At 42.4% G+C, this 27,197-nt stretch overlaps 2 protein-coding genes across 2 annotated transcripts in view; one reads left to right on the top strand and one right to left on the bottom strand.

The window, feature by feature from the left end:
- Positions 1-630: 630 nt before the first annotated feature.
- On the bottom strand, positions 631-4,645 carry LOC129853933 (serine/threonine-protein phosphatase 2A catalytic subunit beta isoform-like). Its single transcript, XM_055920465.1, has 7 exons — positions 4,186-4,645; positions 3,600-3,809; positions 3,300-3,473; positions 3,052-3,141; positions 2,800-2,961; positions 1,888-2,006; positions 631-1,760 (listed from the first exon to the last, which is right to left on the bottom strand). The coding sequence occupies exons 1-7, from the start codon at positions 4,285-4,287 to the stop codon at positions 1,688-1,690; spliced, it is 930 nt and encodes a 309-aa protein (XP_055776440.1). The 5' UTR covers positions 4,288-4,645; the 3' UTR covers positions 631-1,687.
- Positions 4,646-13,129: 8,484 nt separating this feature from the next.
- Positions 13,130-27,197, top strand: part of LOC129853931 (interleukin-31 receptor subunit alpha) — a 33,475-nt gene continuing 19,407 nt past the window's right edge. Inside the window, exons 1-2 of the mRNA XM_055920462.1 lie at positions 13,130-13,184; positions 13,443-13,493. The gene's annotated coding sequence lies outside the window, so the exon portion shown is untranslated. The remainder of the gene's footprint in view (positions 13,185-13,442; positions 13,494-27,197) is intronic.

Below are 27,197 nucleotides of genomic sequence, written 5' to 3'. Positions count from 1 at the left end.
ATCTGAGGCCACTTTTTAGCAGCGTCAGAGCAACGTGCTTGGCCATTACCACTGCTACAAAATTGCTGGCCATCAACTTCCCTCTATTCATGGTGTGCCAGTTAGGGTGGCCCTGACCAGTTAACCCCCCACTATAACTGCACTTCTTCACATGGCCAGTCTTAGTGGTCTCCTCCCCGTTTAATGCTTTTAATGCTCATCCTTGAAAAATGCCGTAAGGCTAGTTTGATAAAGGATATTTTACCACAACCGTGCTCAGGGCTTGCTAGTTCCTGCTAGTGGATTTTTTATTTCCACTTTTGCCAGCGAGGCACTTCATTGGTACTTATAACCATGGATATAGCAACACCAACTCCTACAATCCTTGATTGCAATAAATGGAGAAAGGGGTATAGCAAAAAAGTGGTGTGGTAACTTGATAGTCAGGAAACAGTATAGGGTCAGCAAAGTTTCAGCCTCAGTGTGAAAGGATATATTTTAATTTCATTGTCCTTTTCATAATTTGGCAAAACTTACCCCAGCTCAGTGTGGCTTAATGTAAAAAGCCCTCAAGTACCTTTATTCCAGCCTCATTACTGAAACAGGAAACTGTAAAGCTGACCCGAGTGATAACTGACAATAAGAGGACCGTTAAATGTTAATTATCTTTATTCAAATTATAAGGTTGCTGAGATGTTCAGCAGAGCAAGTCATCTTTATGAATGCCACTTGGCCTAAGAAGCTAAATGACTTTTAGGAATCTAAATTTACAATCTAGCAACAAAAAAAATAATTTCATACCATAGTCAGTTTAAGTAGCTACAGATAACATTAGCTGGTCTACAACCAAAGATTGTGTCCATTACAGGAAAGCCCCACACAAACCAGACCATATATTTAACTAACCTGTTCTTGGCGATACTGTCATTGTTCTCAATTAGGTGAAAAAAAAAGGACTTTAATGTCAATTTCCAGTTGCTTCTATAAAAACTAGATAATTCAGAAAGAGATTAGATTCATGTTTTGTGTCAAGTGAGATGCGTCTTGCATGTGTGTAGAGATTTGTTTTGGTCACACTTTAGAAGCAACTAGTTCCTGCAAAGGTGCTTGGAAATGCTAGATATGCAGAAGTTAAGATTGTGAGGAACCACAGAGCGGTACAAAACATGGATTTAATCTTTGTTGGCTTTTTATTTTTTTAGAACCAACGAAACTAAGTGTTCTTTTTTTTTTTATACCCCGAAATGAATGAAGAAAGTGTCAACAAGAACACGTTAGTTAAATCTATGGGCTGGTTTGTATGGGGCTTTCTTGTAATGGCCACAAAATACTTGGTTATCACATCTTGCGTACACTCTGTAGCAACATTGGCCAAATAGTATTCTATTGAAGTAAAAAAAAGAAAAAGAAAAAAAGGCAAGTTTTACATGTCTTAAGATTTTATGGCACATTTTGGTCCATGTTGATACTTTCATATTTCAATCACTTTAAAACATGTATAAAAAAAAAAAAAAAAAGTTAAACATGTATTGTAAATGTTTATCAGCACAGCATTATGACAGCATTTTCTAAACTGCAGAGGGGGTTCTTGCTATTATTTTGTAGGTTTCCTATACCATTATCTTCTGTAGAATGCATTTATTAAACCCCTCTTGTACAGTATATTCAAATCTAGATGTGCAGTACTTGAACAAGGATGGCTTCAAATTTACAGAAAGTAGTCAGGGGTGCGTCTAGTCACATGAGGTTCTCCGCGTCGAGGAGCCGGGTCGAACTGTAGGCTGAAGGGGTTTGAGAAAAGAAAATATGGTCAGATTGTTTTCTGTTGCTCAACACTTGTGCAAACATTGGATGTCTGATCTACCCAATTGGAATAGTAGGAAAGTCACTAGAAATACTCATACTTACAAAGAATATTTGAGTGTATCATCCAGCTCCATGATGGCTGCCTGGTTGCCACAGCGATAGCAGTAATTTGGTGCACTGAAAATGGTGACAACATTTTTGTCATGGCCCCAGTTGTATCCCTGAAGAAAAACAATTAAGAACCAGTCGTTAGGCATTGTTTGCACCCTTGTATAATATACAATCCTAACAATGTGGCAGGTCTCCAAACATCCCTGGTAATAAGAATTAGAAAGAAATACTTCAAGTCGCTATTCACGTCATTAACAAGTACAATGGCCCCGGTGTGGGAACACAAATGCCATTCGCCATCTGCGCACATTGAAATTTGCCTAGATATACACAATTGGGTTGTCAAACGCTTAAAGTTTTGATTATTTATTGAATGGTCGCTAAGATTATTTGGTTGATTTACATTTACGTCATTTAGCAGACGCTCTTATCCAGAGCGACTTACAAGTACATACATTCATACTTTTTTTTTGTACTGGCCCCCCGTGGGAATCGAACCCACAACCCTGGCGTTGCAAGCGCCATGCTCTACCAACTGAGCCACACGGGGTTGATCATTGCAAAATACCTATTTTGAATGCCGCTGTTAGAATGCTAAAGCTTGACAGGCTAGCAAAGTAACCAAATAACCTTTCTGGTTAAAGTATAATGCAGTTGATATGCGATGACACAAACATTAAGCAGGACATTCATAGGCTCACAAACATTCATAGCCTTACAAACCAATCATAAGCCCAAAGTAGTGTGAAATGCACTCATAAGCAACATGTAAATGGGGCTTTTTTTGCTGGCAGTCTGAACTCCTGTGTTTTCTCCCAAGGTGTGGAAATTGTGAATACTGACTCAGATTATTACACAACTTTGATTGAAAATGTAAAAGCAGATTAACAAAATATATTGTACCTCCATAACCAATTGGTGGGCACGGGACACAAGGGTGAGTCCGTTGGCATGGTTGAAGGTTTCAGAGATGTCTTGACCAAAGGTATAGCCAGCACCTCTAGGGGAGATACCCCAGCCACCACGGTCATCTGGGTCTGACCACAGAAGGTCACACATTGGACCCTGAAATAAAAGGAACACAGTTAATGTTGGCGCGCCATGAAAGACTTTGAGAATGACACCTATGCCCTTTGTGCAACATAATATATCTACCTCGTGTGGGACCTCTTGCAAGCGGTCCAGAGCCCGTATGTGATCAAGAGTGTCTATTGAAGGAGAGAGGCCTCCATGTAGGCAGAAGATCTGGCAATATAAAAGTACCATTTGGATTAGAAATTAGCCATTAGTGTGGAGGACTTAAATAGAACATATTCACATCCATTAAATATTGACTATTCAAATATTGAGTTGGTGAAACTGTACAAATACAGATTTAATAGGGAAACTCAAACCAAAAATACCTGTTCATCTACAAGTGCAGTTAGTGGGAGATAGTCAAACAGGTCTGTGAAGGATTTCCACACGTTGGCATTGCCATATTTCCTCAAGCACTCGTCATAGAAGCCATACACCTGTGTGATTTGCCTGCTTTCATGGTTTCCTCGCAGAATTGTGATTCGTTCTTGGTACCGGACCTGTAACATTTCACCAAAAGTAATCTGTCATCATATACAGGTCTTAGCTACTTGAGCAACAGTGAATTATCATCATAAAGGTGTCTGGTGCACCTAGTTGTGTAACGTGAGTTGTGAAAAGCATACCTTTAATGTGACGAGAAGAGTGACAGTTTCCACTGAGTAGTAGCCTCTATCCACGTAATCCCCCATGAACAGGTAGTTCGTGTCAGGAGATTTCCCCCCAATCTTGAAGAGTTCCATGAGGTCATGGAACTGCCCATGAACATCCCCACAAACTGTGACCGGACATCGCACTTTCTGCACATTTGATTCTTTGGTAAGGATTTCCTTGGCCTGAAAACACAAAATGACAATATGTACATTTAGTTAGATCATTAACAGATAGCTAGCCTTGCACATCCATAAATAGATTGATTGAAGGGCGTCCTGAATAAGTACGTTAACTGTGGTTAGTCATCTTGGTGTTAATCATCTGGATAGTTTAGTCATTCCATGTAGGCTTCAGTTTGGCTAGCTGAATGGTTAGGCCCAATTCATGCTAACGAGAGTTAGCTAGCTAAACCGTTAGCTTCAAAGCATACTTGCTATCTGGCTACTGTTAGTTAGCTATGTTAGCTACCTATTGTTAGCTACCGTCAAACTAGCCAACTAATCTCGTCGAACAATAATTTCAGCTCTAATCTAACAAATTGGGTTTAGTTAAAGTTACCTTCTCACAGAGACTCCTGACTTGATTCTCCGTAAGTTGTTTACACTCGTTTAGTTGTTCGATCCATTGATCTAATTCCTTCGTAAAAGATTTGTCTTCCATGACAGCCGTGGTATCAATCGACGTCTTGATGGGAAAAAAAATGTATTAGCTAAATTGACTAGCTAACTAGTTAGCTGGCTGACTTGTTAGCTGCTCCTGTCCCGGCAAAGTGATGACTCTAAAATTCAGATCGAATGACCTAACTATCTACTTTCTAATCATTGTAAAATATATAAAACCAAAGTCTCGTAAACAAGCGAACAGAGTATTAACTGAGAGGAATCAGAGTGGATTAAAATCCCTCGGTGCGGCAGAATTTTACCGGCGACGAAGCGCTGTAGCTAGCTGGCCTACAACAATAACATACGGGGTTTTAAGGGAGTTCTAATGCCACCATTTATTACACACCAGCCACCTTGTGGCGAAGAAGACGAATTACACGCACAAGGCATTAAACGAGAAGAGTGTAATTGCAGAACGCAATTTGGGGCGTTTTCTCGATGTCAAGTTACACCCATTGATGCTCGCCATTGGTCCCAACGAAAAAGAAAGCTGCAGTCAAAATAGATTTTGACAATGTTGGTAATTACTTCTCAACGTGTCAATAAGACACTACCTACACAATTGTCAACATAATCGGATTGCTACAGTTAACTAGGAAGCTGTTATGTTAGAAACTAGCTAGCTAATTGACATGGAACATTCCCGACGAGTACAAGTCACAAGCTTTCAAAGCTAACATAACAAATGCCAAAGTTTGCCGATGACACAACAGTGGTTGGACTGATCACCGACAACGATGAGACAGCATATAGGCAGGAGGTCAGAGACCTGGACGTGTGGTGCCAGAACAACAACCTCTCCCTCAACGTGACCAAGACCAAAGGAGATGATTGTGGACTACAGGAAAAGGAGTACCGAACACGCACCCATTCTCATCGACGGGGCTGTAGTGGAGCAGGTTGAGAGCTTCAAATTTATTGATGTCCACATCACCAATGAACTATTATTGTCCAAACACATCAAGTCAGTTGTGAAGAGCTGGCTCCTGAGTGGCGCACCGGTCTAAGGCACTGCATCTGTGCGAGAGGCGTCACTACAGTCCCTGGTTCAAATCCAGGCTGTATCACAGCGCACAATGGGCCCAGTGTCGTCCAGGTTTGGCCGGGGTAGGCCGTCATTGTAAATAAGAATTTGTTCCTAAAACCTCTTAAGGATCGGACCATTTTTTTCATATTTCGCCTAAAATGACATACCCAAATCTAATTGCCTGCAACTCAGGACCTGAAGCAAGGATATGCATATTCTTGATACCATTTGAAAGGAAACATTTTGAAGTTTGTGGAAATGTAGGAGTGATATAACACATTAGATCTGGTAAAAGATAATACAAAGATAAAAAATACATACATTTTTTTGTACCATCATCTTTGAAATGCAAGAGCACAGGCACAATTTAGATTTTGGCCACTAGATGGCAGCAGTGTATTTGCAAAGTTTTAGACTGATCCAATAAACCATTGCATTTCTGTTCAAAACTTTGTATCAAGACTGCCCACATGTGTGTAATTGGTTTATTAATAACTTTTCAAGTTCATAACTGTACACTCTCCTCAAACAATGACATGGTATTATTTCACTCTAATAGCTACTGTAAATTGGACAGTGCAGTTAAATTAACAATAATTTGAGCTTTCTGCCAATATCAGATATATCTATGTCCTGGGAAATGTTCTTATTACTTACAACCACATGCTAATCGCATTAGTCTACGTTAGCTCAACCATCCCGAGGGGGACCCACCAATCCTGTAGATGAACTGTCTTGCCTAAATAAAGGTTCAATAAAAATAAAAAGAGGGCACAACAAAGCCTATTCCCCCTCGGGTCCTCAGATCCACAAGTTCCACAGCTGCACCATCGAGAGCATCCTGACTGGCTCTAACCACTAGGCTACCTACACCTGTTGTGTTCGGCGCATGTGTCAAATACAATTTGATGGTGTAGCAGTTGCTAGCCAGCTCCAGTTAGTCAGCTGATGTACGCTATAATTTATCAACCAGTTTCAACTGTAGCTAATTAGATTCATTTGTACACTGTTATCAGCGTTTTTTCCCGAATGTATTCTATATTTGCTACAAGTTAAACTTATGAAATACTAAGGTATTCTGACAGTGGTTTGATATTTACACTACCGTTCAAAAGTTTATGGCCTAGAAATGTCCTTGTTTTTGAAAGAAAAGGAATTTTTTTGTCCATTAAAATAACATCAAATTGATCAGAAATACAGTGTAGACATAGTTAATGTTGTAAATTACTATTGTAGCTGGAAACAGTTGATTTTTAATGGAATATCTACATAGGCGTACAGGGGCCCATTATCAGCAACCATCCAATGGCAGGTTGTGTTAGCCTTTTAAAATTATAAACTTGGATTAGCTAATTGATCATTAGAAAACCCTTTTGCAATTGTTAGCACAGCTGAAAACTGTTGTTCTGATTAAAGAAGCAATAAAACTGGCCTTGTTTAGACTAGTTAAGTATCTGGAGCATCAGCATTTGTGGGCTCGATTACAGACTCAAAATGGCCAGAAACAAAGCACTTTCTTCTGAAACTCGTCAGTCTATTCTTGTTCTGAGAAATGAAGGCTATTCCATGAACATCTCGTACAACGCAGTGTACTACTCCCTTCACAGAACAGCACAAACTGTCTCTAACCAGAATAGAAAGAGGAGTGGGAGGCCCCGGTGCACAACTGAGCAACAGGACAAGTACATTAGTGTCTAGTTTGAGAAACAGACGCCTCACAAGTCCTCAACTGGCAGCTTCATTAAATAGTACCTGCAAAACACCAGTCTCAACGTCAACAGTGAAGAGGCAACTCCGGGAGGCTGGCCTAGGCAGAGATGCAAAGAAAAGCCATATCTCAGACTGGACAATAAAAAGAAAAGATTAAGATGGGCAAAAGAACACAGACACTGGACAGAGGAACTCTGCCTAGAAGGCCAGCCCCCCGACACAAACTATTGCAGCATAAATACTGGAGGCTGAGACAGCAGGGGTTGGGAGACAATGTGGCCCTGTCTGACGATATCCCCGGACAGGGCCAAACAGGCAGGATATTATAACCTCACCCACTTTGCCAAAGCACAGCCCCCACACCACTAGAGGGATATCTTCAACCACCAACTTACCATCCTGAGACAAGGCCGAGTATAGCCCACAAAGATCTCCCCCATGGCACAACCCAAGGGGGGGCGCCAACCCGGACAGGATGATCCCGTCAGTGATTCAACCCACTCAAGTGACGCACCCCTCCTAGGAACGGCATGGAAGAGCACCAGTAAGCCAGTAACTCAGCCCCTGTAATAGGGTTTGAGGCAGAGAATCCCAGTGGAGAGAGGGGAACCGGCCAGGCACAGACAGCAAGGGCGGTTCGTTACGCCAGTGCCTTTCCGTTCACCTTCACACTCCTGGGCCAGACTACACTCAATCATAGGACCTACTGAAGAGATGAGTCTTTAATAAAGACTTTAAGGTCGAGACCGAGTTTGCGTCTCTCACATGGATAGGACCAAATTGTAAAGATAGGTAGGAGCAAGCCCATGTAATGCTTTGTAGGTTAGCAGTAAAACCTTGAAATCAGCCCTTGCCTTAACAGGAAGCCAGTGTAGAGAGGCTAGCACTGGAGTAATAAGATCAAATGTTTTGGTTCTAGTCAAGATTCTAGCAGCCGTGTTTAGCACTAACTGAAGTTTATTTAGTGCTTTATCCGGGTAGCCAGAAAGTAGAGCATTGCAGTAGTCTAACCTAGAAGTGACAAAAGCATGGATACATTTTTCTGCATCATTTTTGTACAGAAACTTTCAGATTTTTGCATTGTTACATAGATGGAAAAAAGCTGTCTTTGAAACAGTTCGTCAAAAGAGAGATCAGGGTCCAGAGTAACGCCGAGGTCCTTCACAGTTATATTTGAGACGACTGTACAACCATCAAGATTAATTGTCAGATTCAACAGAAGATTTCTTTGTTTCTTGGGACCTAGAACAAGCATCTCTGTTTTGTCCGAGTTTAAAAGTAGAACATTTGCAGCCATCCACTTCCTTATGTCTGAAACACAGGCTTCCAGAAAGGGCAATTTTGGGGATTCACCATGTTTCATCGAAATGTACAGCTGTGTGTCATCCGCATAGCAGTGAAAGTTAACATTATGTTTCGAATGACATCACCAAGAGGTAAAATATGTAGTGAAAACAATAGTGGTCCTAAAACAGAACCTTGAGGAACACCGAAATTTACAGTTGATTTGTCAGAGGACAAACCATCCACAGAGATAAACTGATATCTTTCTGACAGATGAGATCTAAACAAGGCCAGAACTTGTCTGTGTAGACCAATTTGGGTTTCCAATCTCTCCAAAAGAATGTGGTGATCGACGGTATCAAAAGCAGAACCAAGGTCTAGGAGCATGAGGACAGATGCAGAGCCTTGGTCTGACGCCATTAAAAGGTCATTTACCACCTTCACAAGTGCAGTCTCAGTGCTATGTTGGGGTCTAAAACCAGACTGAAGCGTTTCGTATACATTTTTTTTCTTCAGGAAAAATAATTTCTTCTAATGATCATGATCTTTTCCTCAAAGAAGTTCATGAATTTATCACTGCTGAAGTGAAAGCCATCCTCTCTTGGGGAATGCTGCTTTTTTGTTAGCTTTGCGACATCAAAAATAAATTTAGGATTGTTCTAATTTTCCTCTAAGTTGGAAAAATAGGATGATCGAGCAGCAGTGAGGGCTCTTCGATACTGCACTGTACTGTCTTTCCAAGCTAGTTGGAAGACTTCCAGTTTGGTGTGGTGCCATTTCCGTTCCAATTTTTCTGGAGGCTTGCTTCAGAGCTCGGGTATTTTCTGTATACCAGGGAGCTAGTTTCTTATGACAAATGCTTTTTGTTTTTAGGGGTGCGACTGCATCTAGGGTATTGCGCAAGGTTAAATTGAGTTCCTCAGTTAGGTGGTGAACTGATTTTTGTACTCTGACGTCCTTGGGTTGGCGGAGGGAGTCTGGAAGGGCATCTAGGAATCTTTGGGTTGTCCGAGAATTTATAGCACGACTTTTGATGATCCTTGGTTGAGGTCTCAGCAGATTATTTGTTGCGATTGCAAACGTAATAAAATGGTGGTCCGATAGTCCAGGATTATGAGGAAACACATTAAGATCCACAACATTTATTCCACGGGACAAAACTAGGTCCAGAGTATGACTGTGGCAGTGAGTAGGTCCGGAGACATGTTGGATAAAACATGTTTTCGGAGTCGATGATGGCTCCGAAAACCTTTTGGAGTGGGTCTGTTGACTTTTCCATGTGAATATTAAAGTCAACCAAAATTGTAATATCTGCCATGACTACAAGGTCCGAAAGGAATTCAGGGAACTCAGTGAGGAACGCTGTATATGGCCCAGGAGGCCAGTAAACAGTAGCTATAAGAAGTGATTGAGTAGGCTGTATAGATTTCATGACCAGAAGCTCAAAAGACGAAAACAGCGGGGGGTTTTTGTTAGCAACACCTCCGCCTTTGCGGGATGCGCGGGGGATATGGTCACTAGTGTAACCAGGAGGTGAGGCATCATTTAACACAGTCAATTCATCAGGCTTAAGCCATGTTTCAGTCAGGCCAATCACATCAAGATTATGATCAGTGATTAGTTCATTGACTGTAACTGCCTTGGAAGTGAGGGATCTAACATTAAGTAGCCCAATTTTGAGATGTGAGGTATCACAATCTCTTTCAATAATGGCAGGAATGGAAGAGGTCTTTATTCCAGTGAGATTGCTAAGGCGAACACCGCCATGTTTAGTTTTGCCCAACCTAGGTGGAGGCACAGACATGGTTTCAATGGGGATAGCTGAGCTGACTACACTGATTGTGCTAGTGGCAGACTCCACTAAACTGGCAGGCTGGCTAACAGCCTGCTGCCTGGCCTGCACCCTATCTCATTGTGGAGCTAGGGGAGTTAGAGCCCTGTCTATGTTCGTAGATAAGATGAGAGCACCCCTCCAGCTAGGATGGAGTCCGTCACTCCTCAACAGGCCAGGCTTGGTCCTGTTTGTGGGTGAGTCCCAGAAAGAGGGCCAATTATCTACAAATTCTATCTTTTGGGAGGGGCAGAAAACAGTTTTCAACCAACGATTAAGTTGTGAGACTCTGCTGTAGAGCTCATCACTCCCCCTAACTGGGAGGGGTCCAGAGACAATTACTTGATGCCGACACATCTTTCTAGCTGATTTACACACTGAAGCTATGTTGCGCTTGGTGACCTCTGACTGTTTCATCCTAACATCGTTGGTGCCGACGTGGATAACAATGACTAGGGTTTTCAATTTGTCAGAGCTAATGGTGGGAGGCTTCGGCGTCTCAGACCCCGTAATGGGAGGAGTAGAGACCAGAGAAGGCTCGGCCTCTGACTTCGACTCGCTGCTTAATGGGGAGAACCGGTTGAAAGTTTCTGTCAGCTGAATGAGCAACACCGGTTAAGCATTCCTACAGCATTTCCCTCCAGAAGCCATGAGAAAGTTGTCCGGGTGAAGGGACTGTGCGAGGGGATTTATACTACTATCTGTACTTACTGGTGGCACAGACGCTGTTTCATCCTTTCCTACACTGAAATTACCCTTGCCTAACGATTGCGTCTGAAGCTGGGCTTGCAGCACAGCTATCCTCGCCGTAAGGCGATCGTTCTCCTGTATATTATGAGTACAGCGACTGCAATTAGAAGGCATCATGTTAATGTTACTATTTAGCTCCGGCTGGTGGAGATCCTGACGAACCACGTCCAGATAAAGCGTCCGGAGTGAAAAAGTTGAATGAAAAAAAAGTTGAGCGAGGGAAAAACTAAAAATATAAACGGTAATTAAAAAGTAAAAACCGTAAAGTTGTCAGGTAGCAAAGTAAGGTTAGCAACAAAACGCAAAACAGCACGTAAACAAGTCTACAAGTTGTGACCGGAAATGACGTGATCAAGCTCCGTACCGCGTGTGCCTCTCAAATTGTAACAATGCAGAGGGCTCCATATAGCTCCACATTGGCATGATTGGTTGACGGTAGGAGGGGGCGGTACGTCCTGTATAAACACAAACTCACTTCCTTGACAACTTCACAATAGCTCTGCTTTGCTCCGCTAAGGTCAAGAAGTATGAAAGCCCTGACGTCTGCGGAGGCTGTGCGGCCACCAGCTGACGGACTGACAATACAGAATCTTTAAATCCTGCTGGAGAATTTGAAGCCAGCAGATAAATCGAATTACTAAAATAACGAGTCACTCAGAAAAACAAATGTGACTCAACTGTGACCAACTGATGTATATCTGTATTCCCAGTCATGTGAAATCATAGATTAGAACCCATTTATTTCAGTTGGGTGATTTCCTTATATAAACTGTAACTCAGTAAAATCTTTGAAATTGTTGCATTTATCTTTTTGTTCAGTTTATATTGAAAACAAGTTGAATAGCTGGAAAAAAGTTGAATAGTTGCAACTAAAACACGTTGTGTATACAAAGTACCCAATAGCCATACTTGAGTCAAATTAAAGATACCTTAATATAAAATGACTCAAGTAAAAGTGAGTCACCCAATAAAATACTTGAGTAAAAGTCAAAGTATTTGGTTTTAAATATACTTAAGTACCAAAAGTAAATGTAATTGCTAAAATATACTTTATCAACAGTAGAAATATAAATAATTTAAAATCCCTTATATTAACCTTTAAAAAAAACTGTACGGCCACACTCCAACACTCCAACATAATTTACAAAATGAAGCATTTGTGCTTATTGAGTCCGCCAGATCAGAGGCAGTATATCAAGGCACAAGGCGAGAACCTAATGCAGAGGCAGGAGGCAGATGGTTGGAGTCTTACAATGTTTATTAATCCAAAGGGGTAGGCAAGAGAATGGTCATGGACAGGAAAAAAGGTAAAAACCAGTTCAGAGTCCAAGAGGTACAGAGTGGCAGACAGGCTCGTGGTCAAGGCAGGCAGAATGGTCAGGCAGGCGGGTACAAAGTCCAGAAACAGGCAAGGGTCCAAACCAGGAGGACTAGGAAAAAGGAGGAGAACAGAAAAACTGCTGGTTGACTTGGAAACATGCAACACAAACTGGCACAGAGAGGCAGGAAACACAGGGATAAATACACTGGGGAAAACAAGCGACACCTGGAGGGGGTGGAGACAATAACGAGGACAGTTGAAACTGATCAGGGTGTGACACAGTAGGGATGACCAGGGATGTTCTCTTGATAAGTGCGTGCATTGGACTATTTTCCAGTCCTCTAAGGAGCATTCAAAATGTAACAAGTACTTTTGGGTGTCAGGGAAAATGTATGGAGTAAAAAGTACATTATTTTCTTTAGGTATGTAGTAAAGGTAGTCAAAAATATAAATAGTAAAGTACAGATACCCCAAAAAACTTACTTAAGTAGTACTTTAAAGTATTTTTACTTTACACCACTGACTATACGTCAATAAAAGTTAATGGTATATATGCACAACAACAATAAAGCCCAATCTGCATGTTCTTTGTAGTCTTGTGAAACGTTCTAATGTTTCTGTTGTAACGAAAGAGCTTGATGCTCTAGTAGATATGGCATGGATGTTATGACTCACAGATATGGAGTAATATCCACAATAAAACCTCAGCTGCCGCCTTCCTACTTCACTGGCTAAACTTTGTCACAAAATATTACTCAGAATGGACTTTTTGTTATGTAAGTCACTAAGTATAGTTTTTATACTGACATTGAGTAAAAATAATTGATGCTTGCATGTTTGCAACTTTGAATTGCCCCATGAATGTAATTATTTGCATGTTTAAAAAAATATATATTTGCATGTTTTTTGCATTTACAGTGTACAGGGTAAACCATTCCTGGATAGTTACTTGCCTATTAACCTTTTCCCATGGTAAGTGCATTTACACCGTTATATTTCCTTCATGTTAGAGTAGGCTACTTGTTACAGTAGATGTTTTATCTGGAAGCTGTAATCATAATGCTGAGTAATGTTGTGCATTGCATTTAAGCCTGACAGATATTGACACAAAACAGTGGTGTTTGGTGTTGGAAAGTTTTTTTTTTATTCTCCAAAGTAAGGATACTAATTAGTCTAATTTCCATTTGCACTTAATATAGCATTTGTTTTACTGAAATACTTACATTGCAGTTATGATGTATGGTCATACGGAAGAACATTCTGAGAGGCGCCAACTTCATGGTAAATACTTTTCAAATACTACATTCTAAATATTTATTGCTCTGGGTTTTCCCGATAGCGATGGAACTTAGGCTTAGGAGTGTTTTAACAATGTATCTTTCCAACGATCGCCGAAGATGTAACATGCGTTTCCCTAAACACCATGCAGAGAGAACGGTTGCTTAGTGCATTGTTGGATCATGTGTTGATTAAAAAAAATATATATATATACAGTATATATATATATAAATATATATATTTTTTTTTTTTACCCCCTTTTTCTCCCCAATTGTTAGTAGTTTTACTATCTTGTCTCATCGCTACAACTCCCATACGGGCTCGGGAGAGACGAAGGTCGAAAGCCATGCGTCCTCCGAAACACAACCCAACGCGCATCCAACCCGAAGCAAGCCGCACCAATGTGTGTCGGAGAAAACACCATGTTCCTAGCAACCTTGGTTAGCGACCGTGGTTAGCGTGCATTGCGCCCGGCCCCCCACAGGAGTCGCTGGTGCGCGATGAGACATATCCCTATATCCCTAACGGCCAAACCCTCCCTAACCCGGACGATTGTGCGTCGCCCCCACGGACCTCCCAGGCGTGGCCGGCTGCGACAGAGCATGTTTATATGCTGTTAATATGACATGCAGACGATTTGAAGTTATGTACGCTTCTTACATTCACCTTTTCATGTTTATTCATGTTTATACTTCAAAACCAAATGGTCGGTCCAGGTAGTCACAAAAATTGATGGGTGTTGGTTAAATTGTGATTTTAATGAATGGAGCGAATTTGTAGCAGTATTCTTTTTTTCTGTGATGCGGTGGGCAATCACTGCTCCATGAGTGATGAGGGGGATTTCCAACCGCTCAACTCAGCCCACATGCTGTGTTCCAGAGGAACTCGGTAGTGAGTGTTGCAACCGAGAACAGATGATTTTTACATGTTACGGGCATCAGCACTCGGTGTTCCCGTTTTGTGAGCTTGTGTGGCCTACCACTTCACGGCTGAGCCATTGTTGTTCCTAGACGTTTCCATTTCACAATAATAGCACTTACAGTTGACGGGGTAGAAATTTGACATACTGACTTGTTGAAAAGGTGGCATCCTATGATGCTGCCACGTTGAAAGTCACTGAGCTCTTCAGTACGGCCATTCTACTGCCAATGTTTGTCTATGGAGATTGCATGGCTGTGTGCTCGATTTAATACACCTGTCAGCAACATGTGTGGCCAAAATAGACGAATCCACTAATTTGAAGGGGTGTCCATATATTTTTGATTCTCATGATTCTGTAACCAGGTGGGCAGGCCTCATTTAGGGCCGAGTAAGATAAGACTCCATGCTTTCAGGTTTCAGTTAGGCACATGATGTCAAGCTTCTCAAGTGTCAAGTTTTAAAGTCACATGAAAAGTACAGTGAAATGCCTTTCCTGCAAGCGCTAAACCCAGCAATGCAGTAATCAATATCAATGTAGTACAAAAAATATAAGGTAGAAAAAAACATGAGAAATAAAAACAAGAAATAACAGAACGGGAGAAATTTACAAGATATATACAGGGTCAGTTCCAGTACCATATTTAAAATGTGCAGGGACACTGGAGTGATAGAGGTAGATACAGTATGTATAGAGCTAAGGTAACTAGGCATCAGGATGTATGATAAACAGAGTAGAAGCAGCGTAAATCAAGATCGTATGTGAGTGTGGTTGTGTGTAGAGTCAGTATAAATGTGTGTGCATGTTATGTGGGTGTGTTGGAGTGTCAGTGAGTCTGTAGTCCCGTGTGTGTGAATAATGTATACTGTTGTGACGTGACTACCATTAATGTTATGACTGTTATTTTATTAAATCAATTAACTAGGTTTAATTATTATGTGATTACATTAACCATGTAACAATTAACTCCTTAGCAATCTTGGGGCACCACAGGAAAGAATATTGTTAAATAAGTTATCTCACGACTTAAACTCTAAAGATATACATTTCTCTTACATCAACAAACGTAAATTATTAATGATTACCTCATCAATCTCATTCTGGATGTCGTTGACTTCGTGAATCTGCCCGAACCCTAACCTAAATGATGAATCATCGATTCACAACTTGGCTTAATTTTTTATTTACTAACTAACTAAATAATCACACAGAAATACCGAAACACACACAGTATAGGTTGAATTGATTACTAACATAATGCAATGAAAAGTCCCTAGTGGACTAACCCGATATGACGGCTTGTTACACAATGAAATTGTGTATGGGAAAGAAAGAGCGGGAGAGACAGAGAGTGGGCAGAGAGTGGGCATACATGAGAGTGGGCATACATGTGGAAAACACGCTCATCCTAAATGTGGATATTTAGCACCCTAACAACCACTCATTCGGATTTAGAAATGCAACACTTATTTACGCTTCTATGTCTTTGTCGTCTCTCTGTTGGAATCACCTGGTCCGTCTATTGGGAGTAGTTTGACAGAAGTCTCTGGTTTATCCACCAGAGGCCACAATGTCCTTTGTAGTTGTAGTAGGCTTCTTTGTCTCTGAGTGTTCGTTAGACTGGATCCTTCAGGTGTTCCACATGCGGTGGTCTTTGGTCGAGTTTACTAGACTAACAGTACTTAAACAGCTGCAGACTGAATATTCCGGTATAGTCTTTATCTTCTTCACTTGAGAGTTTCAGAGGGTCTTACCATTTCTGGTGTTGTAGTTTTAAACCATTTGTCACGTTTTCAGCTCGCTCTGCACATAGACTGGTCTCAATGGTTGTTTATTCAGGGTACAGCTAGGACCACTTTACACACCGGCAGCAACACGGCATGTTTTGGTCTCCTTTTCATAGGTTCCCACAATTTCACAACGTTCATCTCACGCTGTCTGTCACGCTGGTCTAATGTAAATTTCATTAGCAGTCCTTTTATGCACTCTGGAAAAAGGGGAGTTCCATCATGTGGACACAAACTCTGACCTCATTTGGGGCACTGACTGGCACAAGTTTTGCAAGAAAAACAATTCTCATTTAGAAGGCTAAAATCACATTGCTATCTTTTCACAAATAGTTGAATTTTTAATCATATACGTTTTACAACATTTAGATGCAAACCTGACCCCTCGAATGTGTACACTTTCAGAGATACAGTTATTTAATTATACCGTCCTTAATGATATCACAAAACAATACACTTTTGACAGGATTTATTGTTTGGATCCCCACCAACCATTCCAAACGTTTGGATTTGAAAACTAATTTTGTCAAGAGTCTCTCTTCACACACACAGCACACTATTTTGTTCAATACTGCAGGGCGAGAGAGAGAAAGTTTACGACCGGCGTTAACTTCTTGACACACGGATCCCTTTAGCGGGATCATTTTCGTAAACAACCGCTGAATTGCAGAGCGCCAAATAAAAAATAAAAATATTTATTTTCATGAAATCACAAGTGAAATATACCAAAACACAGCGTAGCTTGTTGTTAATCCACCTATCGTGTCAGATTTGGAAAATATGCTTTACAGCGAAAGCAATCCAAGCGTTTGTGAGTTTATCGATCACTAGACAAAACAGTAAGAACACCTAGCAGCCATGTAGAATGGTCACGAAAGCCAGAAAAGCAATAAAATTAATCGCTTACCTTTGATGATCTTTTGCACTCACGAGACTCCCAGTTACACAATAAATGTTCCATTTGTTCGATAAAGATTTTTTTTATATCAAAATACCTCCATTTGTTTGGCGCGTTATGTTCAGTATTCCACAGCCTTAGGCAAGTCATCAAGGCTCGACGAAAGTTCCATATAGTATCCGTAAAGGTCGTAAAAACATGTCAAATGTTTTTAATAATCAATCCTCAGGTTGTTTTTAACATCAATAATCGATAATATTTCAACCGGACTGTAAACTATTCAATACTGGAGAGAAAGAAAATGTCGAGCAACAAGTGTCTGGCGCAACAACTAATGGAGGGACATCCGCCTATCCACTGACGCGTTTTGATAAATCTCGTTCCTTTTTTCAAAGGAATCTGGTTGATATCCCTTTAAATGGACGAAAGGCATGGAACAGTGATTTTTCAAAATAGAAGTCACTTCCGGGTTGGATTTCCTCAGGTTTTCGCCTGCAAAATCAGTTCTGTTATACTCACAGACAATATTTTGACAGTTTTGGAAACTTTAGAGTGTTTTCTATCCTACTCCGTCAATTATATGCATATTCTAGCATCTGGACCTGAGAAATAGGCAGCTTACAATATGAACGTTATTTTTCCAAACATAAAAATTCTGCCCTACTTCCCCACTTCTTCTCCCGTGGGGGGCTATCTTTGATCCTCACCCAGGAGTGAGAGTCATGACAGTCCCCCTCTGGTGGTTTCAATCTTGGAGTTATCCTGCAAGTTACACACCACCATAAAAATGACCACTGGATGTCCTGGTTGTGGATCATTGTTGCGGTCCACCTCTGGTGGTTTACCCTGGTAGGCTTTTTCCCTCACATTCCCCTCTCAAGAAACTCAAGTTTCTTCTAGAAAAGTTCAAGTTTGTTAAGTATACATTTAAACTAACAAAATACATCCCTCTGGTGCCTGACATTTCATCCATGGTAAACAACCTTCCTCTGGGTTGCTGAGCTTAATACCTTCTTTATCAAAACAAAGTCAATTTGGAACATAAAACCCATAAAATTAACATCACACACAAGCTTAATTTCAGCAGATAGGACAGTCATCACGCTGGCACCACGCACAAAGGTAGGGGTCAGCATAACGAAAATGTCCACCCCATTTAGAACGAACCCTTCCTACACCAGTGACATCTGTGACATCTGTGACATCATCTGTGGCACCAGTGACATCTCTCTGTGCACTTTGTACACTCAGTAGGAACATGAGCTCCATATCTGGGTCCTTATGCTCAGAATTGGGGTCTTCATCAGAGATGTAGTCAGGAATAGGTCAGGGAAATCCTTCAGTTTCCAAATCAGAATTAAAACCCAATTAATTATCCAACCAAAATCCGGAATGACATTGCTCAGTGATTCACATTGGTTATATCACTCAAAATGAAAACCCTGAACTTAACACATATCAACACTGGCAGAATGTACTAGAGGTCGACCGATTATTGGAGGACAAAAAAGGTCGATACCGATTAATCGGCCGATTTATTTTAATGTATTTTTTATATATATATATATCATACACACACACACATTTTTGTAATAATGACAATTGCAACAATATTGAATGAACAATGAACACTTTTATTTTAACTTAATATAATACATAAATACACACACACACTCACAGCTCTGTGACAATGATACACACACTCACAGCCAAGTGACAATGATACTGAAGAGTCTGCTTAGGAGACTAATACCTCTCAACTGTTTGAATAAAAATAGAGTTTAAGTTATCTGTGATGAATGTTGAAAACAAAAACTGTAATTTCTATATGGAGGAAATCCTATTTTAATAATGGGCATGGTAAGAATTGACGGCCAAAGTGCGAGTCATAATTCCCATGACACCTTCTAGCAAAATCTGAAATGCGGTTCCTTCATTTATTCCATAGGATATTTTTAGATTCACTTAAAATAAGGTCTGTGTTTCGTGTAGGCTTACACCACCGTGCCAATTTTATAACTGTGTAGATATCCATAGGACAAGGTAACTCTGATCAATATTGGCTAAATATAAGCCAAGATCATTTTTTTTGTAGAGTGGATTTATGAAAATATGTTGACAAACGTTACCTTATCCTAGTGAGATTTACACGGGTATCAAAACGTCGAGGCGGTTTACCTTATCCTAGTGAGATTTACACGGGTATCTAAACGGTGAGGCGGTTTAAGCATGCACGAAACACAGACCTTATTTGAAGTAGATCAAGACATTCTCTATGGAAGACATGAACGGTAAAATAACGAAGGAACCCATTTCAAGTTCAGCCGCAAGTTATTACAGAAATTATAACGCGTCGACTATTTCTCTCTAAACCATATACCTTTGACTAATCCGGAAACTATCACCTCGAAAACAAAACGATTTTTCCGTTCCGTATTTTATCTAACGGGTGGCATCCATGAGTCTAAATATTCCTGTTACATTGCACAACCTTCAATGTAATGTCATAATTAAGTAAATATTCTGGAAAATTAGTTCGCAAAGAGCCAGGCGGCCCAAACTGTTGCATATACCCTGACTCTGTGTGCAATGAACGCAAGAGAAATTACACAATTTCACCTGGTTAATATTGCCTGCTAACCTGGATTTATTTTAGCTAAATATGCAGGTTTAAAAATATATACTTGTGTATTGATTTTAAGAAAGGCATTGATGTTTATGGTTAAGTACACATTGGAGCAATGACAGTCATTGATTGAATCATTGATTTTTATAAGAGAAGTTTAATGCTAGCTAGCAATTTACCTTAGCTTACTGCATTCGCGTAACAGGCAGGCTCCTCGTGGAGTGCAATGTAATCAGGTGTTAGAGCATTGGACTAGTTAACTGTAAGGTTGCAAGATTGGATCCCCCGAGCTGACAAGGTTAAAAATCTGTCGAGGCAGAACGTTCCTAGGCCGTCATTGAAAATAAGAATGTGTTCTTAACTGACTTGCCTAGTTAAATAAAGATTAAATAAAGGTAAAAAAATAAAAAAATAAAAAACGGCAAATCGGCGCCCAAAAATACCGATTTCCGATTGTTATGAAAACTTGAAATCGGCCCCGATTAATCGGCCATTCCGATTAATCGGTCGACCTCTAGAATGTACATTCATATTAACATTCAATATAATTATCCTATAATTCTAGTATTATAACTTTCTCATCACGATTATAATTACAGATCAGTATCTCAATGCATTCTTAGCCTAAATTACTATACATTTAGCAGTGTATACCTCCACAATCAACCTGATACCCCAAAACAACAACTTTAGACAAGTCTAAATCAATTACGGGCACAGTTGACCAACCCCTCCCTTTCCTAGCACTCATTCTTCAGGCATTTCTTAATTTTTCTTCTTCAGATAGCTTCACAGTTCAAAGTGGATGGCCCATGACAATGTCCCAATTTCAATGTTTCACCTGAACCTCACCACAACTCATTATGTCTTGTCCATTCGCCAACAAGTATACCAGCAATATGAGAGAAGTTTTGGAACGGATATCTCTCCATGCTCACTCCACGTGGACTTTGGTCAAATGATCCCTTCATGTGTCTAGATACCATCTCCACCATAACCCCGAGAAAGGACAGATCAGAACAACAATTCAGTTCAGTGCATCTCTGATTCAGGAAATCCTGACAAACATTTCAAGAAATCCAAACTACTGTATGTCAAATTATTACTACTACCAATATTCTATAATCAAACTCTAAAACACATGTAAAAGAAAAAAAACAACATCACATTCTGTTGAAACAATTTAACCAAATTGGTTTATACTCCCTTTATCACACTGTCAACCTCATCGCAGAGTCATAGGATCAGTCACAGGGTCAGGAAGTTATCCTGATTATCCAGCAGACCCAATCTGATGAGATTTATCAAACCAAACAAAACAAACAATGCAACAATATACTCCTTCATATATCATTCGATACATTTCCTACATATCACTCAAGGTGTGTAAACTTCAATCCAAAAACCTCAAAAGACTGGTAATTCTCACTCTGTTTTCATGAATTTATAATCTGGGTCTATAAAGCTCAAGCACCAAGGAGATGTCACGATCGTGTGGAGGATTGACGGACCAAAACGCAGCTTTAGGAAAATAAGCCATCTCCTTTTTATTGACGAAGAAGGCAAACGAAACAAACACACTTACGAAATAAACAAAACAAGAAAACGATCGTGAAGCTAAATAACGATGTGCACACACTGGCTACAAACGTATCACATAGACAACTACTCACAACAAATGAAAGCCTATGGCTACCCTAAATAAGGCTCCCAATCAGAGACAACCGAAATCAGCTGTCTCTAATTGGGAACTCATTCAGGTAACCATAGACTCTCCTAGACAACTAAACATACATAGACAACGCTAGACACATGTACTCAACACAAACCCATATACTACACCCAACAACCCCTTTACCATAGAAACACCCAAAACCAACAAAACACAAACATTCCCCATGTCACACCCTGACCTAACTAAAATAATAAAGAAAACAAAGAATACTAAGGTCAGGGCGTGACATAACCCCCCCTTAAGGTGCGAACTCCGAGCGCACCATTAACCAGTCTAGGGGAGGGTCTGGGTGGGCTTCCATCCACGGTGGCGGCTCCGGCTCTGGTCGTGGTCCCCACGTCACCACAGTCCCTAACCACCTCCTTAGCTTCCTCCAAAAGACCCCCCTCCACATTAACCACACTGCATTAAGGGGCAGTTCCGGACTAAGGGGCAGCTCCGGACTAAGGGGCAGTACCAGGGTAAGGGGCAGTACCAGGGTCAGGGGCAGCTCCGAACTAAGGGGCAGTACCAGGGTAAGGGACAGCACCAGGATAAGGGGCAGCACCAGGCTGAGGGACTGCAGCTCCGGACTGAGGGACTGCAGCTCCGGACTGAGGGACGGCCCATGGCTGGCTGACGGATCTGGCTGCTCATGGCTAGCTGACGGATCTGGCTGCTCATGGCTAGCTGATGGATCTGGCTGCTCATGGCTAGCTGACGGATCTGGCTGCTCATGGCTGGCTGACGGATCTGGCTGCTCATGGCTGTCTGACGGATCTGGCTGCTCATGGCTGGCTGACGGATCTGGCTGCTCATGGCTGGCTGACGGATCTGGCTGCTCATGGCTGGCTGACGGATCTGGCTGCTCATGGCTAGCTGACGGATCTGGCTGCTCATGGCTAGCTGACGGATCTGGCTGCTCATGGCTAGCTGACGGATCTGGCTGCTCATGGCTAGCTGACTGATCTGGCTGCTCATGGCTGGCTGACGGATCTGGCTGCTCATGGCTAGCTGACGGATCTGGCTGCTCATGGCTAGCTGACGGATCTGGCTGCTCATGGCTGGCTGACGGATCTGGCTGCTCATGGCTAGCTGACGGATCTGGCTGCTCATGGCTAGCTGACGGATCTGGCTGCTCATGGCTAACTGACGGATCTGGCTGCTCATGGCTGACTGACGGATCTGGCTGCTCATGGCTGGCTGACGGATCTGGCTGCTCATGGCTAGCTGACAGCTCTGGCAGATCCTGTCTGGTTGGCGGCTCTGGCAGATCCTGTCTGGTTGGCGGCTCTTGCAGATCCTGTCTGGTTGGCGGCTCTGGCAGATCCTGTCTGGTTGGCGGCTCTGGCAGATCCTGTCTGGCGGGCGGCTCTAGCGGCTCCTGTCTGGCGGGCGACTCTAGCGGCTCCTGTCTGGCGGACGGCTCTGTAGGCTCATGGCAGACGGGCGGCTTTGCAGGCTCATGGCAGACGGGCGGCTTTGCAGGCTCATGGCAGACGGGCGGCTTTGCAGGCTCATGGCAGACGGATGGCTCAGACGGCGCTGGGGAGACGGATGGCTCAGATGGCGCTGGGGAAACGGATGGCTCAGATGGCGCTGGGGAGACGGATGGCTCAGATGGCGCTTGGCAGACGGGCAGTTCAGGCATCGCTGTGCAGACGGCAGACTCCTGCCGGCTGAGGCGCACTGTAGGCCTGGTGCGTGGTGCCGGGACTGGTGGCACCGGGCTGGGGACAAAATCAGCTGTCTCTAATTGGGAACTCATTCAGGTAACCATAGACTCTCCTAGACAACTAAACATACATAGACAACGCTAGACACATGTACTCAACACAAACCCATATACTACACCCAACAACCCCTTTACCATAGAAACACCCAAAACCAACAAAACACAAACATTCCCCATGTCACACCCTGACCTAACTAAAATAATAAAGAAAACAAAGAATACTAAGGTCAGGGCGTGACAGGAGATAAGATAGCATTTGTGTGTTACATGGCTATTGACAGCAACTCATCAATGTTAGATGTCATAAATAAGGACCGGAAGAAGTGGAGGAAAACTGTACTTACATCAAAACAATTGCAGATGTGCTCCTATTAACTGGCACTCAAAATATAGCGCAGAGAGGTCATTGAGAGTCTGATGACTCTCACAACAAAGGTAATTTTTTGACAATCTTAGAAGAAATAGCAAAGCATGATCCTCTCATAGACAAAAGGATGAATGCATGTGGCAATGCTAAGTACACAAGCCACCAAATCCAGAACAAAGTTATTGAGGGCTTAGCTGAGGTGGTACAAAGTGAAATAATAAGAGAAGTAAAAGAAAGTGACGTTTTTAGTGTAATTGCAGATGAAACCAAAGATTTAAAGGAAAAAAAACAAATGTCTTTAGTTGTGAGGTACTATTACAACAAGGGCCATCCACAAAAGCTTTTTACACTTTCAGTCAGCTGAAAGCTTAGATGCAGCAGGTCTCACAAAAATGATAATTGATTGCCTTGAAAAACATGGTCAGGACTCCAGAAATAATCTTGTGGGGCAAGGCTATGATGGTGCATCCGCCATGAGCGGAAAGCATTATGGTGTGTCTGCACGGATTAAAAAGAGTGCAAGTTTGCATTTTATGTGCACTGTAATGCACATTGTTTGAATTTGGTTCTTGTCGGTGCTGTAAAATCAGTGCCTGAGGCAGTTCACATTTTTGCTCTCCTGCAGAACCTTTATAACTTTGTATCTCACTTGTACGTTCATCTCAAGTGGCTTGCAGTTCAGAAAGAGCTGTATCCACAGCAGCAGCCCAGGGAACTACAGAGACTTACGGATGTAAGGTGGGCATGCAGATACATGGCATGCCGTAATCTGAGGGACAGGCTTCCAGGACTTCTGAGAGTGCTACAGGATATCACACTTGAAAATAGTGGTGATAGATCAGTGGAGGCAAGGGGCCTTCTTTCTCAGATAGATTTACATTTCATAGGGCTTTTGGTTACCTTTTATAAAATGCTTGACATGCCAAAATGTCTTTCTGACATGCTCCAATCAAGCTCTCTTGACCCAGCAAGGGCTGTGGATCTAGTAGATGCCCTTACAGACACATTACAGGACTACAGAAGTGAGGGTTACTTTGGAGAACTTTGGAAAGAGGTTGAAGAGATGGCAGAGCACTGCAAAATAAGTGTACAAACAGTGTGTAAAATACAGCCTAAAGAAAGCTTAAGATTTCACGACTCATTGATGATGAGCGCTGTAGGACAGAAAAATTGTGACGGAAGTGACGGTGAGAGCTTCCAAAGAGCTATCTTTTATCAGGTGCTTGACAGTCTCACAGCTGAGCTGCAGAGGCGTTTTTCAAAGAAGAATTGCAAGATAATGCAAGGGGTCCAGTTTCTCAACCCAAAGAGTACAACATTCTTGAATGAGGAGCCTCTGTTTGCCTTTGCTCAGATCTAAGAGTCAGATTTAGAGGACCTCAAACATGAGGTTCCTCAAACCAAGAGGCTACTTGATAGGAGAGAGAAAAGTGGAAGGGACATACTGTCTACTCTCCTTGACTTTGTTGTGTTTCTAGAACCGTATAAAGACATCTTCCATGAGCTACACTGCTCAAAAAAATAAAGGGAACACTTAAACAACACAATGTAACTCCAAGTCAATCACACTTCTGTGAAATCAAACTGTCCACTTAGGAAGCAACACTGATTGACAATAAATTTCACATGCTGTTGTGCAAATGGAATAGACAACAGGTGGAAATTATAGGCAATTAGCAAGCCTCCCGGGTGGCGCAGTGGTCTAGGGCACTGCATCGCAGTGCTAGCTGCGCCACCAGAGTTTCTGGGTTCACGCCCAGGCTCTGTCGCAGCCGGCCGCAACCGGGAGGTCCGTGGGGCGACGCACAATTGGCATAGCGTCGTCCGGGTTAGGGAGGGTTTGGCCGGTAGGGATATCCTTGTCTCTGTATGTAAATGTAATAAAAATGTATGCACTCTACTGTAAGTCGCTCTGGATAAGAGCGTCTGCTAAATGACTAAAATGTAAATGTAAATGTAAGACACCCCCAATAAAGGAGTGGTTCTGCAGGTGGTGACCACAGACCACTTCTCAGTTCCTATGCTTCCTGGCTGATGTTTTGGTCACTTTTGAATGCTGGCGGTGCTTTCACTCTAGTGGTAGCATGAAACGGAGTCTACAACCCACACAAGTGGCTCAGGTAGTGCAGCTCATCCAGGATGGCACATCAATGCGAGCTGTGGCAAGAAGGTTTGCTGTGTCTGTCAGCGTAGTGTCCAGAGCATGGAGGCGCTACCAGGAGACAGGCCAGTACATCAGGCGATGTGGAGGAGGCCGTAGGAGGGCAACAACCCAGCAGCAGGACCGCTACCTCCGCCTTTGTGCAAGGAGGAGCACTGCCAGAGCCTTGCAAAATGACCTCCAGCAGGCCACAAATGTGCATGTGTCTGCTCAAACGGTCAGAAACAGACTCCATGAGGGTGGTATGAGGGCCCGACGTCCACAGGTGGGGGTTGTGCTTACAGCCCAACACCGTGCAGGACGTTTGGCATTTGCCAGAGAACACCAAGATTGGCAAATTCGCCACTGGCGCCTTGTGCTCTTCACAGATGAAAGCAGGTTCACACTGAGCACATGTGACAGACGTGACAGTCTGGAGACGCCGTGGAGAACGTTCTGCTGCCTGCAACATCCTCCAGCATGACCGGTTTGGCGGTGGGTCAGTCATGGTGTGGGGTAGCATTTCTTTGGGGGGCCGCACAGCCCTCCATGGGCTCGCCAGAGGTAGCCTGACTGCCATTAGGTACCGAGATGAGATCCTCAGACCCCTTGTGAGACCATATGCTGGTGCGGTTGGCCTTGGGTTCCTCCTAATGCAAGACACTGCTAGACCTCATGTGGCTGGAGTGTGTCAGCAGTTCCTGCAAGAGGAAGGCATTGATGCTATGGACTGGCCCGCCCGTTCCCCAGACCTGAATCCAATTGAGCACATCTGGGACATCATGTCTCGCTCCATCCACCAACGCCACGTTGCACCACAGACTGTCCAGGAGTTGGCGGATGCTTTAGTCCAGGTCTGGGAGGAGATCCCTCAGGAGACCATCCGCCACCTCATCAGGAGCATGCCCAGGCGTTGTAGGGAGGTCATACAGGCACGTGGAGGCCACACACACTACTGAGCCTCATTTTGAATTGTTTTAAGGACATTACATCAAAGTTGGATCAGCCTGTAGTGTGGTTTTCCACTTTAATTTTGAGTGTGACTCCAAATCCAGACCTCCATGGGTTGATAAATTTGATTTCCATTGATAATTTTTGTGTGATTTTGTTGTCAGCACATTCAACTATGTAAAGAAAAAAGTATTTAATAAGAATAGTTCATTCATTCAGATCTAGGATGTGTTATTTTAGTGTTCCCTTTATTTTTTTGAGCAGTGTATTTCGACTTAGTAAGATTTCTGTTGTTACACCAGTCTGCAGTGCTTCTTGCGAGAGAAGCTTCTCAGCTTTAAAACTGATTTAAACCTACCTTAGAACAACAATGGTTGATGACAGGTTAAGTCACCTCGGAATTCTCAGTGTTGAATCAAGGAGGGCACGCTCCCTCAACATGGATGAGTTTGTGGAACATTTTGCCAGTTCACACCAGAACCGCAGAATTATGCTGTTTTAAATCTACCTAGGATAATTTGGCACTTAGGCGGTCCCTCTGGTCATGATTAAAACCTGCACTGTGTACTA

This window comes from Salvelinus fontinalis, chromosome 4 (genome assembly GCF_029448725.1).
Source record: "Salvelinus fontinalis isolate EN_2023a chromosome 4, ASM2944872v1, whole genome shotgun sequence".
NCBI lineage: Eukaryota > Metazoa > Chordata > Actinopteri > Salmoniformes > Salmonidae > Salvelinus > Salvelinus fontinalis.
This window is presented reverse-complemented; position numbering and strand designations above follow the sequence as displayed.